At 49.6% G+C, this 19,801-nt stretch overlaps 1 protein-coding gene across 1 annotated transcript; it reads right to left on the bottom strand.

The window, feature by feature from the left end:
• Window positions 1-8,818: 8,818 nt before the first annotated feature.
• Window positions 8,819-15,839, bottom strand: ITPRIPL2 (ITPRIP like 2). The gene is made up of 2 exons (XM_004450419.4): window positions 15,742-15,839; window positions 8,819-15,595 (listed from the first exon to the last, which is right to left on the bottom strand). Exon 2 carries the CDS (start codon window positions 14,931-14,933, stop codon window positions 13,326-13,328), a length of 1,608 nt encoding a protein of 535 aa, XP_004450476.1. The 5' UTR covers window positions 14,934-15,595; window positions 15,742-15,839; the 3' UTR covers window positions 8,819-13,325.
• Between the last annotated feature and the right edge of the window lie 3,962 nt (window positions 15,840-19,801).

The following is a 19,801-nucleotide window of genomic DNA, read 5'->3' as shown; positions in this document are numbered from 1 at the left end:
TGAAGGGGTAGGGAGGGACTCCTCAGGGCAGCCCTTCCCACCCTGGGAGCTCACTGGGGAAGCTTTGGCCTGAGGTTCTAGGGGCGTCCAAAGTTACCCACGTTCCCCTAGCTCTCCCCTCACTGAACAGTTCCAGGAAGCCAGGTCCACATTGATGCTACCTGAGCATGACCTGGACTGAACACCACTCAAGAGCCAGTGAGTCAGGGCCAAACACACGTTAGCCAGTACCTTGGCCAAGCCCTGCCCTACTTCCCCTGGCCATTTCCACAAACAAGGAAACTTAGGCCCAGCAGCACCCAGTGACTGTCTGACCCCAGGTCATAGATTAGGTATCCCCTCATCTTCCCATTAAGGCTTGCAGACTGAAAAACCAGGGAGCAGTTCATTCTTCCTGGATGGGAATGTAAACTGGAACCATCCCTTTGGAGTAATTTTGTATTAATGGTAAAAATTATAAGTACATATATCCTTTGCCCAGCAATTCCATTTCTAGGAATGTATCCAATAAATACATAATTGCACACAGATATGTTTCCAGGACATTAATAGCAGTATTCTTTGCAGGGGCAAAAGTCTAAAAACAACTACGGTTAAAATAAATGGCTGAAAATCTATACAGTGGAATACAACACAGATGTGAAAATGAATGACTAACTAGTGATACTGAATGAGCTCCAAGATTTATGCTGTTAGTGAGAGAACAAGGGACAAAGCCGTAAGTCACTGTTCATGTGTCTTTATTAAAAGGAAAAAATAATACATTATTTGTGAGTCGATAGACATATGACATCTTTGGAAAGATGTGCACAGTATTGGTTGCCTCTGGGGAATGAGGTAGGGGTGGGAGAGACTCAGTTTCCATTGGATACTCCTTTGTACTGATTGATTTTTTTTTTAATCATGTAACTGTATTAGAGCTATACCCTCTTCCAAATAAGGACAAATTAAAAATCGAGGATTCTGGGATGATCACATGGTCAGCTTTCACGGGTGGAAGTACAAACGCCAGGCTCTCAAGGCTGCTTACTTTTAAAGCAGGGCAGGAGGAGAGGGCCAGAGCACAAGGAAAAAATCAAAAGGACCATTAACTGAAAACGTGCTTGTGCAAAACTCACTGCATGTCCTAATTGCCTTGGTGTGTGTGTGTGTGTATGGGTGTTTGTGGGTGTATTTGTGTGTGTTTATATGTGGGAGTGTTTGTGGGGGAGGGTTTCTAAGAAGGGGGTCATTTGTGTCTGTGCAGGGGTAGGGGGGAGATGCAGGAATGCAGGATGGGGAGATGGGCGGGCGCCGCCTGCACGGTGGCTGCCTTGCAGTTAACTCTGAACAACGTGCTTACCTTTTCTGTGCCTCGGTGGTCCTCCTCCGCTTCTAACGTCAATACAGAGGCGAACATGGAGGCACACGGATCTCAGGTCCCACGTCAGGGGGACTGGGCATCCAGGGTCCCAGCCCTAGCAGTCACAGCTGTGGAGGGGGGCGGCGAGCACTCAGGATCGTGGGAGAGGGAGGCGGAGAGGGGTTCTGAGTCCCCGGAGGAAACGCCGTGTCAATGCAGAGGGAGGAAGCGCGGTGGCAGGTGTGTGAGCGTGCACACAAAAACGTGGGATTACGGGTGGGAGAGTGTGGGTGAGGGGGGGTTGCCTGCGAGGGTGTGTGTGCATTGTAAGGAAAGGGTTAAGTTTAGTTTTCACAAGAAGCTGAAGCCAAAGCCCGCTCCACAATTGCAGGAGGGAGGGAAAGGGGTTCTAGCTGCTTTGGCGCCCACATTTGACAGAGATGCCAAAGCCAAGGTGAGGCCAGTGGTGAAAAGCGGAGCCGAATTTGAAAGCGGCGCCAAGCCACCTGACTGTAGGGAATGGGCGTGGCGAGTAAAAGCAGGAATCCTTGTAAGTTATTAGGCTTCTTGGATAGGCTGTAACCCTGGAGTATCCACTCAATGGGAAGAGGGGAAGCACCTGCGTGTTAGGCTTAAGGTATAAATAGCAGTGTTTCTTGTTTGACACACAGGCCATTTTATCCAGGTTGTGCGCTCGTTCCTGCAAGATTGTTAATAAAATTCTTTTCTCTCCCACAATCGGGCGAGCTTTTATTTTCTTACAGGTGCAGTTTTCTTTCTAACAGCATGTGCAACCACGACCATCTGTGCATACTGATGCGTGAGGATGAACACACGTGTATGTGAATTTGCACGAAGGTGTATGTATACTTGAGGATGTAAACTCATGGCTACGAAGTATGAGAGCCTCTTGGAGGCTGACCCCAGTCGAGTCTCCGGTGGCTGTTGACCCGGCCCACGTCACTTGGAGCAGAAATGCCCAGCAGAGCTCTGTCAGAGCCCAGCTCATGAGTGACAATCAACAGCACTGGCTGCTTTTAAGCCATTTAGTTTTAGGGCGGTTAGTTACCCAGGACTGATACGCTAGCTTGTAACATTTTTAAACACTTAACAAGGTTCCGCAAACTTTTTCTGTAAAAGAGCCAGGGAGTAAATAGTTTAGACATTGCAGGTCACACGGTCGTCATACCCCCTCAACTCTGCCGTCATAGGGCGGAAGCCGCTGTGGGCCACGCGTTACTTTAATGAGTGAGCGTGGCTGTGTTCCAACCCAAAAGCCAGTTAAGCTGCATTTGGCCCATGGGCCGATCGGTTGCCCTGACCTTGAATAATACCTGTGGCTTAGTAAGTGCTATGCAAGTGTGAGCTAGGTCCTGAGTGTGTATGTCTAGAGGAGCACACGTGCACACGTGTGTAAAACGTGAATGAATTGGCGTAAATGCATATATGTCTGGAATCCGCTTGGCCCTTCCATAAAAACAAAGCAAGAAACTTGCACAGGCCAACATTTGAACGTAATTCCCCAGGCCTTCCTGCTTCTATTCTGGGGAGAAAGGGAAGCAGCAGAAAAAGCCAAGAGAAGAAAGCTGGTGTGTCCTGTCGTTTTCATCTGGGTTAAGTCTGGAGGGAAGCCGGCCGGCTGGGCTATAGTGGGGCCGGCCCACGCCTTCCCATCTGCTGGAAGGAGGATGAAGTCAGCAGGCTGGACGAAGGGGGAGGGGATGCTGCAAAAAGAAGATCCTTTGGACTTTTACAAGGAGGGGATTGGAGGGAGAAAGCTAAAGCCCCTCTGTGGCAGGCGACTTTCCCAGACAACTTGTAAACATCTGCTTGCTCGTTCCATTTGAATCTCCAGCTGTGGGACTCAGGAGAAGCTACTTCCTGTATGACTAACTTCCTTGGCTGGGTTTGCCAGGGCCAGAAATGCAGTAGTTTAAGCCAGCAGAGGTGAACTCAAATCCCTCTTGGCACTCGCTAAGTGACATCCGGATGTGTGATCTCATCTTGCTGAGCCTGGGTTTCCTCGTCTGTAAAAGGGGGATGACATTAGCATCATCTCTTATGGCTTGTTGCAACGATCAAATGAGAATCAAGTGTGCCAAGCAATTAACACCGAGCTTTGCATACAGTGAATTCTCCCCCAGATGGCACCCTGAGACGGACCTCATGGGGTAGCATGTTGGGCTCCAAGATTTCAGGGACATCTTCCCGAAACGTCCCCCAGTGTCACAGAAACCAGTTTGTTTCCTTCAAAGCATTTGTCTCTGTTAGTCATTCAGCACTCACTGGCATGTTTATTTGATAAATACTGTCTCCCCCAGTGGACTGTAAGCTAAAGGCAAATGGGGATAGCGGTTATTTTGCTAAGCTCTCTATTTCCAGGGCTGAGAACACGGCCTGATGGCAGAGCTGACACTGGGTGATTACTTAATGAATAAATAGAGGTAGAGTATGTCATAGTGAGGAATTTCCCTGGGCCCTAGGGAGAGGATATTTTTTTTTTTGAGTTTTTAAAAATTTATTTTAAAAAATTTTTTTTTAATTAATAGATCACAAGGAATGTTACATTAAAAACACAAAAGCACAAAAAACATAAGAGGTTCCCATATAACCCACTCCCCACCACATCATTTTTGTAAATTGTATTTTTTTGAAGATACATATATCACAAAAAAACTTACACTAAAAAATATGAGGTTCCTGTATACCCCCCATCCCCCCACCCCACTCCTCCCACTCCAACAACCTCCCTTATCTTTGAGGCACCCTCATCGCACTTGGTGAACACATTTTGGGGCACTGCTGTACTACACAGATAATAGTTTACCCTGTAGTTCACACTCTCCCCCAGTACATTCAGTGGGTTATGGCAGGATATATAAAGTCCAGCATCTGACCCTGCAATATCATTAAGGCAACTCAAAATCCCAAAAACGTCCCCACATCACATCTCTTCTACCCTCTCCCTGCCCTCAGCAACTACTGTGGCCACTTTCTCCGCCTCAATGCTAAAATTTCTTCTATTACTCGTCACAATAGTTTTATAGTAGAATATCAGTAAGTCCACTCTAGTCCATATTTTATTCCTCCATTCTGTGGACCCTGGGATGGCGATGTCATCTCCACCTCTAGATCAAGAGGGGGCTTAGATTCCACGTGGATGATGGATACAATTCCTTTGTTTGCAGTTGTAGGCACTCTTGATTCCCTGGTGTGGTGGTTGACCATCTTCACCTCCCTGTTAACTCACCTGGGTAATACCAATGAACCAGAGAGTAGGAGTGCCATTCTGCTGGCACATGGGCAGTCCAGAGATTCAAGTCTCCTGAGTATGGACCATCCCTAGTGCCAACCACAAGTTCAGTAAAAGTGACAGAAGAGGCATGTGTAGAAAAGTCACATCTGAGTCCAGCTCCGTCACACTCAGGAGCACAAATTCCAAAGTAGGGCAAGGACTTCCAATGGGCACTACCAAATGGGGTAATGATAGGAGCCCTTCTTCAGTACCCTGGTGCATTAGTTAGGTGAGGCTGGGTCATGCTGCAGTTACAAAGAACCCCACAGTTTTAGAAGCTTTATATCACAGAGGATGACTTCTCCCTGGTACGAAATCTAGTACAAGTCTAGTACAAGTGTGCTCCATGCAGTGACTCAGGGACCCAGGCTGGTTTCATCTTGTGATGCCATCATCTCAACACCCAACATTTGTCACCTTTGCTTGTGAAGAGAGAGCTGAAATAATGTGCACACATCCCTTTGGCTCATTGCCCATTTGCCAGTACTAACTACGTGGCCCTACCTAACCGCGGAGGAGCTGGGAGATACAGGGTAGCTTGTGGATATTCAGCAAACAGAAGTGTTTCTGCCAATTTGAGAAGGGCTCAACCTTCTTGGCTGCTCTCATGGGTTTGGGTTGAGTAAGAGGGAGCTCAAATGTACATTGAAAATTCGCAAAGTGGAGATTGATACTAATTAGACTGTTTCTGCAAACCAGATTTTTATCAGAGGAAAAATAATCATCACAAATCCTTTCCTTAAAATATGGAGCAGCTTCCCACCCGTTGTTTTCAGCCTGAGTTTTCTTGTGAGGCAAGATCCTGAAAGTCTCCCACCTCCAAATGCTGCAACCATCTTTCGTCATGATTGCAATATGTTTTAATGGTTTCCTTCTGATAAGGATCAACAGTCACCCATCAGAGGCATAGCTCCTAATCCAAGAAGACCAATGATTAAATAAACCAGGAAGATAAAAATCTGTTGTTGAGATCAGGTCCTTAAAAGCTTTTAGTCTGAGTCTGGCACGCAGTAGGACTCCTAATTTTTTCTTTCCTGGCTTTATTTGCAGATGGCTTAACGGACTTTAATTTTTTTTCTTAAGAGCCAGCTCAGAGTCACTGCATCTAAAGATGGGTGGGGAGGGAGAGTGAGAGAAAAGTGTGGGCAAAAGCCCTGAATATTCATTGAAAGAGCCAGGATTTTGTGCAGACAGACTGGATAGGATGCTTGTGGGCTACAGGCTGGAAGACTAAACGAACAAGGGTATTGCCCCTGCAGATACAGAGGCTTTTCTTTGCTGGGAAATTTCCAGATGACTCTGAGGTCGTCTTTTTTTTTTTTTTACCAGCTTCCATCTCCCAGGGATTGGAGAAAAGGGAAACTGCCAGTGGGATTAAATCTCATGCCTGCTTCACAATGATATTTTGCCTTTCTGCTCCGTTCTGGGCTGGGATTTTCTTCCCCTCCATCACCCCTTTAGCTGTCTGTCTTTCCCCATGAAGCAAACCTCACACACACCACCGCATGGGCCCACGACAGTGTGGCAGAGAGATCACAGGGAGGCCACTGAAAGGAAGCAGTATGGCTGCCTGACCTGGGCTTGCCACCCTGCTACACGTTAGAGTCATCCAGATTACTGGAGGTGGTTCTGATCTCATCATCTGGGGTAGAGCCTGGAGATGGAGGCTTTCAGAGTCCCTTGCACGTTGCTATGCAGCCAGGATTGAGAACGCTGGCCTAAACGTTCTGCACAGGACTCAAGCAAGGATGTCCAATTTGGGAGAAAGCTCGGAAGAAGATGGCACAATTCAGAAAAAAGAAAGAGACATGGGGGTGGTTGATCCTCTCACTGGACGCCTTCCCGTCGACGTTCATAACCGCAGACGTGATCACTGTCCTGCGGGAAAGGAAGTTTGGTTCAGACAGTGGTGGGGAGGCCGTGGGCAGAGTGCCAGAAGGCAAAGCCTGCTTAAGAAATGGACTCATCTAACTCCTGTTCCGAGGATGCTGGGACACTACACCCAAGAGAACACAGCTAACATTTGGAGGCACTTCGCAATTTCACATACATGACTCTTTGATTCCCCCAACAGACCTATAAAAGGAGGTACTTTCACCCAAATTTTCTAAAGGAGGAAAGTAATGTCCAGAGAAATGAATTACCAACATTATACAGCCAGTGAAGAGTGGAGCTGGGACTTTAACCCTGATATTTAAAGAGTTTTTTGGAGCAGATGTGACTGTACCTACTTCCCACATGGGAGGTCCCAGTTTGGTTCCCAGTGCCTCCTAAAAACAAACAAAAAACAAACAAGCAAAGAAAAGAAATGAAAAAACTCAAGGGAGCTGATGTGGCTCAGTGGTTGAGTGCCAGCTTCCCACAAACAAGGTTCTGGGTTCAATCCCTAACCCCGGTACCTCAAAAATAAATAAATACATAAAGAGTGTTTGCTGGGGAGCAGATGTAGCTCCATGTACGAGGTCCTGGGTTCAATCCCTGGTACCTCCTAAAAAAAAAAAAAAAAAGAAAAACAAATGATTGACGGCATTAAAAAAAGGGCTTGCTACTGCTAGGACTTTAGGAAGTATAAATTATACAACTATGGAGTAAATTCCCTAGTTATTTCTCACTGCTTTAACATACTCTTCTATTTGTTTCTAGCATTTCTACGGTAGACTCTGATTTGCTCACTAATATCCATTCATCCTTCATATTTTGTTCAGGGCATCCATGAACCATGTATGAGGCTCTACTTCCCAGCTTCCCTTGCGGCTAGGTCATGTGACACTGTTCTGGCCAATGAGATGTAAGAAGACATCTACTATGATTATATAGTGTAGATGGATTGTATGATTTATGAAATACTTTTCAATAAAATTGATTTTTTTAAAAAGAGGAATTCTACTAGGTTCCTGTCATAGATTGAATTATGTGCCTCAATTTAGACATGTTCTTAATCTGTATTCCTACGGGTGCCAAACTCAACCATGACCCTGCCTCAAGTGGTTCTCCAGCACCCTCCAGATCAGTCCAAACTCTCAGCATGGTTGACAACCTGGCAGTCAAAGCTTGGCCCCTGGACCAGCAGCACTGGAAGCTTGTGAGAATGCAGAATCTCAGGTCACACCCCAGACCTGCTGACTCAGCACCTGCATTTTAGCAAGACCCCCAGGTGATCTGCACACTCTAGTTTTGAGTTCTGGCTTCAGAAACTTTGTGTCCTACTTCTCCCACCTCTTGTGTCCTGGAAGGCTCCCTGCCCAACTTCCGGTCAAATGGGAATCCTCCTCTTTCACCTCGGTGCCTGGTGCATTCTTCTCCAGCCTAACTCCCTTTGCTTGGGTAATTCTTCCCTCTCCCTGAACCTCAACTCAGATGTCACTTCTTCTAAGCAGTCTCTCCTGAAGCCCCTAAACCTACCCACTATGTTGTCAGGAAGCACCTTCAATTGCCTGCTTCTCTCAGTTTCCTGTGAGCTTGAGAACTCACCTCTGCACAGTTCATCCACCACTGCGTGTGACCTCAGTGCCCTGGGATTGTACCTGGCACAGCAGCTGCTCAATAACTACTTGTTGAAAACTAAATGAAACACACCCTGCTAAGACTTTCCCCTGAATGGAAGTGTCCTTCATGACTACTGTTTAATCAGCTGGTGGAAATTCTGGTCCCCCAGAATTTCTGCCTGGCACGGAAGGCTTTTGAACAGTCCTTCATAGTCTCCAAATCCCATCTCCCCTAAGCCTGGTGGTTTTTCATATTAGCAAATGTTTACCATTTGGAGAGGACCCAAGGGCCCATGAGATCTCTGGGTAAAGTTCCTAAGCTATAAATTAGCCACAGGCCAAGACTTGACTCTTTGTGAAGGGTGTGTGAGGGAGAGGGGGGCAAGTGGGGAGAGAAGCAGGGGCAGAAGTTTCTGGAGAAGGAAAAAGAAAAGGAGGTGAAAATGAGTGATGCCCTGTAGTAAGGAACTTAAAGACAGGACTGCAGGCCACAGGTTTAGAGGATACAAACTGGCACCCTTCATCATCTCTGCCCGGGGCCAATTCTGGGCAAACAATAATCCCCAGATTTGCTGCCTGGGAAAAGACTCCCACACACCCAGATGCCAAAGCTGATGAGGCCACAAGCCAGTGCAGGCTCAGGCTGCCCTCCAGGAAGATGAAATCCCTTCCCAAATCCAAAATTCACTCCAGAGGTTTCTCAAACTTCCTTTATTAATAAAGCAAAGTATAAAAGAACAAGATCCCCAAATTACCCATACAATTAAAAGTGCAAATTTAATCCAACCTAAAACAGAACACAAATAGCAGGCCTTGAGTGTCTGGGCCATCGAAATTTGGTCTAATAAAAAACTTTTTTTTTTTTTTTTTTTTGCAACTGCCGCTGCTGAAACATAGTTGATTGAATCTTTGGTCTCTGATAGTGGCACAAAAGTTATGCAACAACTGCAGTTGACAAACTGCACCATGATACAGTTTGGGGTCACAACACACATAATCATAGCAATAAAAGAGGAGGAATGTTTTACGTCGTGACTCAGTCAAGGCACATCTTTTTAAAAAAAGCAAAATGTGCTAAAATATTCCTGAAAACCTGATACTTCAAAAACCAGAGGATATGTAATTCGGCTGCATATTTTGGTCTATTCTGTCTGTATGGATCATTGCATATTCTTTCCCCCCTCCCAACTTATACTTGCTGTATCCCCACCAAATCATGGGCTGTACAGGTATAAAAATAAACAGTAGTGTCCAAGTAGCAGATTAAAACCAAATAGCAGGTTTTAAAAAATTAACAAAACACCACAAGGATAACACTGAACTTGATTCCCTCCCGAGGGATGCAGAACATGTTAATGAGGTTCATTTTTGCCAGCACTGGACAAAGAGGCAATGATTGGATTCCACGTGGGCACGGAAGAGAAGAAAAGTCATCCAGGCCACATTTTCCAGAAAAAGTCACTTACTCCCCAGTCAGATGCTTTGGAAGACATCAGAGTGCTAGGATGTCAATTTTGGTGGGAGCGGCCAAGTCAGAAAGGGATAAAAGAAGCCAGGCACGAAGTCTGATTAGAGCAGTGCCCTTTGCTGTGGGAATGGGAACAAGCCTAAGAAGGGCCGCCCAAAGGCCCAGCACTGATTTTCTGGTGTTCACAGCCACCTGCAAAGATTGCTAAGGGGCTAGGGGGCCCCTAAAAATAAAAATGATTTTAAAATAAGAATAAAAAATAAAATACAAATAAACTAGTTATTCTGCAATCCTTCTTGATTACTCATCTGTAAACGCCAACAGAACCAAGGGGTTTAGCCCCAAATCACCAGGAAGGAAACACCAAGATGCCGCCCCGCCCCCATCCCTTTGGTGTAGAATCTGACTCCAAGGCTCCAAGGTCAAGGGTTCTTCTGGGAATTGTGAGTTTAATGTTATCTGTGGCCCTGTTAATTTTTTTGGTTTGTTTCTACAATAAAGCTTAGCTCGCAGAGATAAAGATGACTTGAAATACCCCCCAACTACCGATAACAACGCTGTAGAGCATAAAATAATTTTATACATACTTGGGGGAGGTTTCCTGTGTAAGGCAGGGGTCGCAAACTGGTGGCCCCCAGGCTCAATCAAATGCTTTGTTCAGCCCCCATGACGTTTTGGACCTTTATAAATTATTTGCTTAAAAATGTGAAAGTTTTACTTTAAAAAATCCATTTCCAACCACCCATCCCCCTTCCTTTTTCCAGCTTGTAGCTGAGTAATGGCTGGCCCCCCCACCCCCTTCCCTCGTTTACCTTCTCCACCTTGTTTCTGTAGGCTGCTGAGTATGCCACCCCCGCCTTGAAACAGCAGATGCCTAAAAACGTGTTTCCTACCCAAACCTCTCTCACACCCTCACAAGAGCTTCACCTGGCCCCCCTCTCTTCCTTCCACTTCCGTCTTAAGTCCCACTTCCTGAAGTCTTCAGATTTCTGTGGTACACTCGCCTTCCCCCTTCCTTCAGCTTCAGTTTCATTTTGCAAAAAAGACGTCTCCTTCTCCCAGCCCACGAGCATTCCAGGCTGGCTCCCGGGCCTGGTCAGGGGGAGCCCGGGAAGGGTGTCTCGGGACAAAACAGCTGCGTCATCTTCCCCACAACATTTTCTTCGGGCGCTGGCCAGACAACATTTTTGGTTTCTCGAGCAATTTTGAGCTTTCTGTATGAGAATATTTGCATATAAACATCTCCAGTACCAAGCATACACCAAAAATGTGTATATTTCAAATTAAGGACATGATGGAGCCCTAATAAAATACAGGAATTAGCTTAATTTAAGTGCTTTGGGCAACCATCATACCTGGCTAATATGCCATATTATTTCATTTGTACACAGTACATGTTTCAGATTACTACACATTGATCAAAAATGATCTAAATCTCTAAGTTTTGGTTACCATGTACAGACAATAATTGCTCAGCATGGCTTTTAAATATAACATTAATATTTTAAAAATTCACAAATACAATGCTCCATTAATTAAAAAAAAACAAAAAAAATTTTTTTAAAAACCTTGAGGATGGATGAGGCTTTGGGTAACCTGGAAAGAAAAGGCTATAACAGTATGTTACCAGATTTATACTTTAAAACACTATTAAGATAAAAAAGAAACCCATCAGCTCAGCTAGAAACATTTGGAAAGTTCAGTTTTTAAAGCTTTATAATCCTTCAGGGAAAGCCTTGCTGTTCCCCCAGCTCCAGTTGACTTAATGGCTACAGGGGAAATTGCAGCTGAGTATGGAAATTCTTTTTCATATACATAAAAGACCGTGACACTTAGATTTAAAACTAATTTTTAAAACATTGTGCAGTTTATATCTTTGCAGAAAGTTGGTCCCTTTGCTAAATGTAGTACCTTATAACCTAACATTGACCTTAAAAGCTAAGAATGGCCTTTGTAGTAATAAAGGGAAGCATCCCCAAAACAACTTCAAAGAGATAGCACAACATTTGCAGCTTAATTTTATCTTCAGCCCAAGGCTTCAAAAGAATGTGACACACCTATGCAGCTCTGATGAGGGTTCCCTGTCTATCATTTATGATTTTCCCAGTGGTCAAGTGGGTGCCCTTAAGAAATATGGTAAAGAGCTCCCTCCAAATAGCTTAGAAATTAAACAATGACTCTATTCCTGCCACTGCTTCTGCCTTCCAAGTTTTTACTTTAAAAAGTCTCAGAAAGTACTTGGCTTCTTTTTTTCTTTTTAAAAATAATAATATAAAAATTCCAAAGTATAAAACACTGGAGCTGGCTGCATTTCCAATCAGGTAAGGGAACAATGGACCATTCCAAACTTAAACTGAGTTTTAAGTCGACTGATGAAAATTCAGGGCTGTTAGAAATTTGGGAGGACAAGGAGAGATTTCAGAATGGGCGACTCCTGGCTGCAAAATACAGCCACGCAGGTAATATTAAGGCCCAAAGAGGAAAAAGAGCAAGGGCTGTCTCCCTCCCTCTCCTACCGCTCTTCTCTCCTCCACCCACTGACCCCCCAGAGCGCAAGATACTGAACTATAAATGAAATGCTTTGCAAGACTTCTGCCAAATCTACAGCTCTTCCAGGCTGGTCAAGGTCGGCCTCAAAGGACACTTAAGGCCACCTGGGCAAGGGGAGAAAGGACTCTCCAACCATTAACTACGGGTTAGGCTCTTCAGCTGGCATTTCCACCCCATTAGCTCACTGAACTCAGAAACACATCTCCATGCAAAGGAGTTTGTGAAACCCACTTTTCTCCAGTCCTAACGAGTTTGCACCCTCACCAGCGTTGCCTTCAACACGTATTTTGTGATTCCTGTGCAGTCCCTGGCTCAGTAGATGCTCAATAAATGGGTGTCAGCTGAGGTACAAATGCAGGCTCACACCCTGAGGGGATGTTGAGCAAGTCTGCTGGCTGCGTTTCAAGGCTGCACATTCTTAATAAGAAGTGTAATTGGCCCTCTTTCAGATGTAATACTTGGCACAGGCAATTGCTACAAAATGAAAGAATTGATCAAAATAAAGTGCTATTTACTCTGGAAGTTTCTCTAACCAACTCCTGATTGCCTCTCAACACATGTGACAATTCTTCACAATCTTGTTGAACACCTGGACATGATTGCACCATTTGTAAAATACATTAATATTAATTTGAAGAGTGGAAACAAGTCCCTCAGAACATTAGCTCCTGGAATAAAATTTCAATTCCAATTGTGAATTCAGATCCAGATCTTTCTTTCTTTCTTTTCTTTTTTTTTTTTTTTTTTTTTTGACAAGGGAGAACCAAATACCTGAACCTGACAAGTAGTTAAGTAAAAATATAAGCTTCTTTTACATTTTCGGGCAGAAGAAATCCGCATCTCAAAACCCACTAGGGGCAATGTTCCATTGCAACTAGTTCTTGGTTCCTCTAAAAAGCCAAAGTCCACCTACAGATTCCTTCCACCATGGCCGACATTCAGAGCAACTCTCAGCTCAGGAGCCGACTGTTTTTGCATAGCTTGTCTGGAACATTCTGACAGGTGTGAAGATATCCTAACTATACGAGTTGTGGAGCCCGGGAGTGACACTGATGCCACCAAAGCTTGTGGTATTCTCCAAATTTCCCAACACTTTTTGCAGCTCATCTTCTCTGCTTTAAATTTCCTTCATTGCCTTTCCCATTCTCACCCCGCTGAGGCGGCTTTAGGGGCCTCTCCCCACGGTTATGGTTCATCTTCAGGGAAACCCTCGACACGCTGACTCCGGGGTGGGGGGCACCTGGCAAGGTAGCGGGGACCCCCGTAGGCCCGGAGAAGCCGGGGAAGCCTTCGCCACGTGGACAGCAAACGCGCCGCCACCAGTTCCCGGGCGCGCCCATCGAAAGCCGCCAGGAGGTCGACCGGGGCGGCTTCGCGCAGGACCTTGGGCAGGGGACCTACCTCGGCGGCCGCCCCACCGGGGCCCAGGACGCAGTGGAAGAGCACCCGGCGTCGCAGCAGGCAGTCCCGAAGGAACTGCACCAACTCCTCCAAGCGCTGGCACAGGCGCGCCTCCTCCCAGCCCTGCGCAGGGGCCCCATCCCGCAGCAGCACCGCCAGCAGCGCCGTCTTGAGCACGTACGAGGACAGGATGCGTCCCCACTGGGTGGCAGCCGTGGGGTCTAGGCCGCGGGCGCCCAGGTCTCGCAGGGCCTTGAGCAACTGCAGGCACTTGAGGTGGCAGGCACCTGGAGGGGCCCATTCCTGCAGCAAGCTCAGCAGCTTTAGCTCCTGGCGTGCTGTGTTGACGCCCCACAGCGCCTCTGCGCGCAGGCCTCCCGGGAGCTCCGACAGGGGCCCGGCGGGCAGGGTCATAGGCGGTGGGGCCACGAGGAAGACTCCGTCGCCCAGATGGACGGCGGGGATGAGACGTACCGCCATGGAAAGGCGGCAGCAGCCGTAGTCCGTGCGGCAGGGCAGGATGTGCAGGACCGGCGGCTGCTCCAGGCCGCCGGGGGTCAGGCTGACGCGACAGCGTCCCTCCAGGCTGTAGCGCACGGTGGCCAGCGAGCGCTGCAAGTGCGACTGGAACCAGCGCAGCACCAGCGTGGCCGAGAGGTGGCGCCGCCCGCGCACGTCCACGCAGAAGCTGTCGGCGAAGGGTTTGCAGTCCCGGAGCCAGTGGCCCCCGGGAGCCCCCGACGGCGCGGGCGGCGCCTTGAGGGCGCACACAAAGCAGCCGTGGAAAGCCGGGGCCAGCGCGGGCTCTGCGCCCAGGCCCCGCGGCTCCAGCGCCACCAGCGGCGGGAGACGCAGCGGCACCAGCACGTCAAAGCCGTCGGGCCGGCGGATTTTGTGCTGCTCGTAGGCGCTGCCCACCTGGATGAAGTCTCCGCGGAAGGCCAAGGCCAGCGCCCCTCCGGGGATGGGGCCCGGGGCCCCCCGGGCGCGGCCAGCCCGCACCAGTTCGCCCACGATGCGGCTCACGTGAGCCTTGCTGTGGCCCAGCACGTGCGGCGAGAGGCGCACCTCGTGCTCGTAGTAACTTTCCAGCAAGATGCCAAGGCCCGGCTCCCGGAAGGGTCTCGGGGAGAAGGCAGGGTGGCCCCCCAAGTGGGGGGACCGCGGGAGGAAGCGCTGCCGGACAGCGTGGCGGCAGCGCAGAAGGACGTAGCCGAGGAGAAGCAGGAGCGCTGCCTTGAGCAGCGGGAAGCCGCCGTCCGCTCCGTCGAGGGCCTCTGGCCGGGCGCCCCCGCTGCCCCGCAGGACGTGGTAGAGACACACGAGGGCGGTGCACAGGCCGGTCACCAGCGGCCAGAAGACGCGCAGATTGAGGGTGTAGTGCACCGACATGCTGGGCGCCCAGGGCGCGAGCCCCGGCGGCGGCCCCGGCCCAGCATGCGCGCAGCGCCCGGGCGCCCCGGCTCCCCCGGCCTCCTTCGCCTCCGCCGCGGCCCCCGCCTCGCTCGGCTCGGGGCCGCCGCCCTCCAGCTCGGCCTCCGCTCCCAGCTCAAGTTTTCCTTCCAGCTGCGGCCCGCCCAGCACCGCCGGGCTCCGGGCCGCGCCCCGCGCCGGCTGCGCGCCGCGTCCTGCCCGGCGGCCCTCCCCGCCCCGCGGCCCGGCGCGCTGCCCTCGGCCAGCCTCGGGCCCGCCCCGCCGCCTACCCTGGGCGCTCCTCCTGGCGCCGCGGGCCCCGGGGCTCTCCTGCCGCTCCTCTCCGCACTCGACCCCGTTACTCGGGCCCCGGGAGCTTCCTCTTCCGAGGGGAGGCGAGGCCGCGCCAGCTAGCAGGGAGGAAATGCCGCCGAGCGTGCGGCCGGCGGGCGGGGTCGGCCCCCTCCCCGGCCTCCGCCTTAAAGCGACGCCGGGTGGCGGGTGGGACTTCGGGACGCGCCGAGAACTGGCCTCTCGCGGACCAACGCCGCCCGCCCTCCCCGAAGGCAGAACTGAGAAGGCCGCGGTTTCTGGGCGGTGGCCTCCTCCGGGGCGCCTCTGGAGCCGGGCGCCACGAAGTTCTGGGAAGTTGAAATAGAGGAGCAGAGTGGTCACCCCCTTGACTGCACCCCCTCCCTCCCCAGCAAGTGGCGGTGGCGTGGCAGGCCCTGGGAACCGAGCAGCCCCTGCCGGTGTGCTGGAATCCTTTATGCAGACGAATACTTACTTAGCACCTACTGTGTGCCAGGCAGGAGGCGGGGTGCTGGGGAACTAGCCATTGACAAGAGACACAGTTCCTGCCCTTGGTGGAGCTTCCAGCCTGGTAAAAAATAAATAAATAAAAAGGAAGTCAAAAGAGGAAGCATCAGAGAGCAGGCAAATGCCCCGGAAGAAATAAGAGTGCTGTGAGGGAGAGGAGGTGCCATGGGTGCCGGCTTCCCACTGGGAATGCCCAGTCCCTTCAAAGGACTTACCTCCTGCCAGCACATTTATGCTTCACGTTAGCCTTGTGGAATGGTAGTGTTAGGTTTCTTTCTTTTTTTTTTTTAAAGGTTTATTTATTTCTCTTCCCTCCCACCCTGGTTGTCTATTCTCTGTGTCTATTTGCTGTGTCGTCTTTGTCTGCTTCTGTTGTTGTCAGCGGCATGGGAATCTGTGTTTCTTTTTGTTGTGTCATCTTGTGTGTCATCTCTCCGTGTGTGCGGCACATTTCCTGGGCAGGCTGCACTTTCTTTCGCGCTGGGCGGCTCTCCTTACGGCGCACTCCTTGTGCATGGGGCTCCCCTACGTGGGGGACACCCCTGCGTGGCAGGGCACTCCTTGCGCACATCAGCACTGCTGCATGGGCCAGCTCCACACGGGTCAAGGAGGCCCGGGGTTTGAACCGCGGACCTCCCGTGTGGTAGATGGACGGCCTAACCACTGGGCCAAGTCAGCTGCCTAGTTTTCATATTGATAAGGAAACGCCCTGAGAAGCTCAGCAGCTTGGCCAAGGTCACAGATGCTTAGCGGAGCTGCACTTTGAACCCAGGCATTGGGCTTTCTGGGAGAAGTGAGAGGACAGGACTCCCAGGGAGGGGGTCGTGGCCTGTCCCTTCCTATTCTGAGGGAGTTTGTCTGGGTCCTTTGCCAGGACCTGTGCTGGAACCTCAGGTCTTGGAAGCCAGTTTGGTTTCCTTCGTAACAAGGAACACTCTGAAATTACCTGGATTTCTTTACAGGTCAATCCATTACACCTCACCTGCTTCCGCTGCCACTTAAAGGAGAGCAAAGGTGAATGCATTAAAGAAGGTCAGAACCTATCTGCCTCCCTGGGAACCAGGACTTAGAGAATGGCTCCTGGGATTAAGTCCTGGGAGTACTCGCAGGAAATCCTGTTAGAGCCAAACAGACCTGCTTTCGGATCCCATCTCTACTACTATTAGCTATGAGACCACAGTCTGTTAGTCAGAAGGCTTTGGGTTGCAAGTGATTTAAGCCAAAAAGTCATTTACTGGATCATGTTAACTGAGAAGTCCAGGCGACTTCAGGTACAGCTGGATCTAGGTGCTCAAAGGCTGCAAGGACCTGTCCCTCCTCCACTCCTTAGTTCTGCTTTCCTCTGAGATGGCCCTTTCCATCTGCTGCCTGGGCCTGCTCTCATCTCACATGATCCTCAACGCAGAGAAAAAGAGAGCGTTGTATTCCTGAAAGTTGGAGCAAATGCCCTGGGAGAGCCTTGGGTCATGTGCTTAACGTGAGGGAATGTACTGATTAGCCTGGCCTGGCTTGAGTCCCTAACTCTGGAGTCAGGAGGTGGGGTTGGCCCCACCCCTAAACCATGGTTACTCTGGGGGGGGGGGCAGGGAGGGTTAGGAGAATCCCCCCAAGTGCTGTGGCTGGAAGGAGATGGGATGTTTGGCACAGGAAAACAGCAGACAGTCCAGGTTTGGATAAGCCTCTTGATCTCACTTTGCTTCAATCTCCCCATCTATAAAATAGGGATGCCATTACCAAGGGGATTTACATCGCCTCTAGTAGGTATGGTGGCTGTGCCATTTTAAACCAAACAAAAGAGGGCAATACCCTAGAGCAGGGGTTGGCAACCTTTTTCTGTAAAGGGCCAGACAGTAAATATTTTAGGCTTTTCAACTCTGCTGTCATAGCCCCAAAGCAGCCATAGGCAATATGTAAATAAGCAGGCGGGGCTCTGTGCCCATAAAATTTATTTATGGACCCTGGAATTCAAATTACATATTATATTTATGCATCATAAAATATTTTTCTTTTTTTTTTTTTTTTAGCCATATAAAAATGTGAAAACTATCCTTAGCGTAGACACCAGATTTTGCTTGCCAGCCAGGGGCCACCCTGCCCTGCCCTAGAACTTGGAGAAGCAACAACAGAGAAGGCACCTCGGGGTTCCCAACACTGTCAAGCTGGCAGGTCAGCCTGAACGTAGCCAGACTTGGATGTGAGAAATAAAGTTCTGTTTTGTTTAAGCCAAAATAATAACAACAATAAAAACAGGGTGCAAGGAAGGTTAAATGAGCAAGTGCTTGGCGTGGTACTTGGCATGTGAGTTGCTATCATTTGCCACTGGCGGATCCCATTTCCCACCACCTCTACCCCCACAGCCCAAGCCATCTTCGTCTCTCACCTTCCCTGTTATAAGGGTCTCCGCCCAGGTCCCCTGCTCCCACCATTGGCCACCATCGTCTCTTCTTCATCCTGCAGCCACAGTGATCTTTCTAGAATCGAGATCAGATGAAGCCAATTCTTTATTTGAAAAGCTCCCAAGGCACCCCGACTGCTCAGCTCCCACCCCCACCCCATGTGCTCCGAGGTCCTGCACAAATGTGACCCCTGGGCCCTCACTTGCCACCCTCTCCTGCTCACTCACACCTCTCGGCCGGTGCTTGAGCACCCCAGACACCCACCTGCCTGCGCATTCCCCAGGCCTGACGCCCTTTCCCTGAGTAAGTTCTGGCTGGCTCCCTCGCTTGTGTCACCTCTCTGCTCAATGTCACCTTATCAAAGAGGCCTTCCTTAACCTCTCCCCCAGACAACAGCCCACATCCCTCTCCAGTCCTACATGCTGCTTTGTTTTTCTGCGATGCATTTTTTACCTCTGGACAAGTTGTGTCCGTCTTTCTTTGCTGTCGAAAGCCTGCATCTCTGGACTGTGAGCTCATGCAAGCAGAGATTTGTGTCTGTCTGCCTGGTTGCTGGTGTAGCGCCAGCCCCTAGAACTGCACCCAGTACAGTGCCCGGGAGACACTGATTGAGCAAATGATGGATCACTGCACTAATGGCTTCTTGCCTGGCACTGGTGTTCAGAGTTCATTTCTTCCAAAGAGCTCCAAATACAGGACTCAGAGGTTTGCAGGTGGAAAAATCTACTATTCAGGTATGTGTCAGGATCAATCAAAATTCATTTATTCATTAATTTGAACGTGTAGGTTCTTACAATGTGCCAGGGAAAGGTGAGTGTGAAGGAAAATGTGCTTTGGGCTGAAGGGTTAAAGAAGGCACAGGGTGTGGGTGGATGCAGGAACATGCCAGTGTTTCTTAACCTTTGGATAACTATTTTATCAAGTATCGCCTCTAAGCTTTACTATTTGACAAAGTCCCCTCCGGTCCTTTGTAAAGCTCAGCAAATATGTACACGCCCCCTCCACTCCCAGCGTTTCTGAGATTCTGGAGCTAAGCCGGTGGAGGAAGAATGGAAACACCCAGGAGAGGAAAAGAGAAAGCCGAGGTGACTCATTTCCCAGGGGAGGGCCAGGGAAGGTTCCCGAGGAGGTGACAGATGATGGGACTTGGAAGGATAGGAAATGACAGAGTGCATGATACATCCCGCGTGTGCCCTGGGCCTGTCCCTTCCCAGGCAGTGTCTGCTGGACCATTCCACAAGCCCAGTAAGGAAGGTGCTGTTATCATACCGGGGAAAGCCAGGTGGAGGCAGGGTAAGTAACCACTGGGTCACACCGCTGGCAAGTGTGATTCCAGCACTGGCCTCTCAATCCCTGCGCTTCACTGCCCTCACCACCTAAAAGGGTTTTATGGGACAGAAAGGCAGCATTCGTATCTACCTCCCTGACCAGGTGCTGAGGTTCTGAAAGGCAGGGACTTGGCCTCACCCATCCGGGTATTCGCAGCCCCTAGCACCATGCCCGGTGCTTTATAGTGGTTTGTGGAATGTACCAACGGGTGAATTGGATTTTGACCAGCAGCAATTCAGGGCAGCCACTCCAGTAGTGGAAACAAAATGTGCAAATGCACAGAGAGCAACGAGCATGGGACAG

The sequence above is a fragment of the Dasypus novemcinctus genome, chromosome 23 (genome assembly GCF_030445035.2).
Source record: "Dasypus novemcinctus isolate mDasNov1 chromosome 23, mDasNov1.1.hap2, whole genome shotgun sequence".
Classification (NCBI taxonomy): domain Eukaryota; kingdom Metazoa; phylum Chordata; class Mammalia; order Cingulata; family Dasypodidae; genus Dasypus; species Dasypus novemcinctus.
This window is presented reverse-complemented; position numbering and strand designations above follow the sequence as displayed.

Bases quoted from the DNA above. Each gene is read 5' to 3' on its own strand.
- ITPRIPL2 (XM_004450419.4), bottom strand. From the start codon at position 14,933: ATGTCGGTGCACTACACCCTCAATCTGCGCGTCTTCTGGCCGCTGGTG.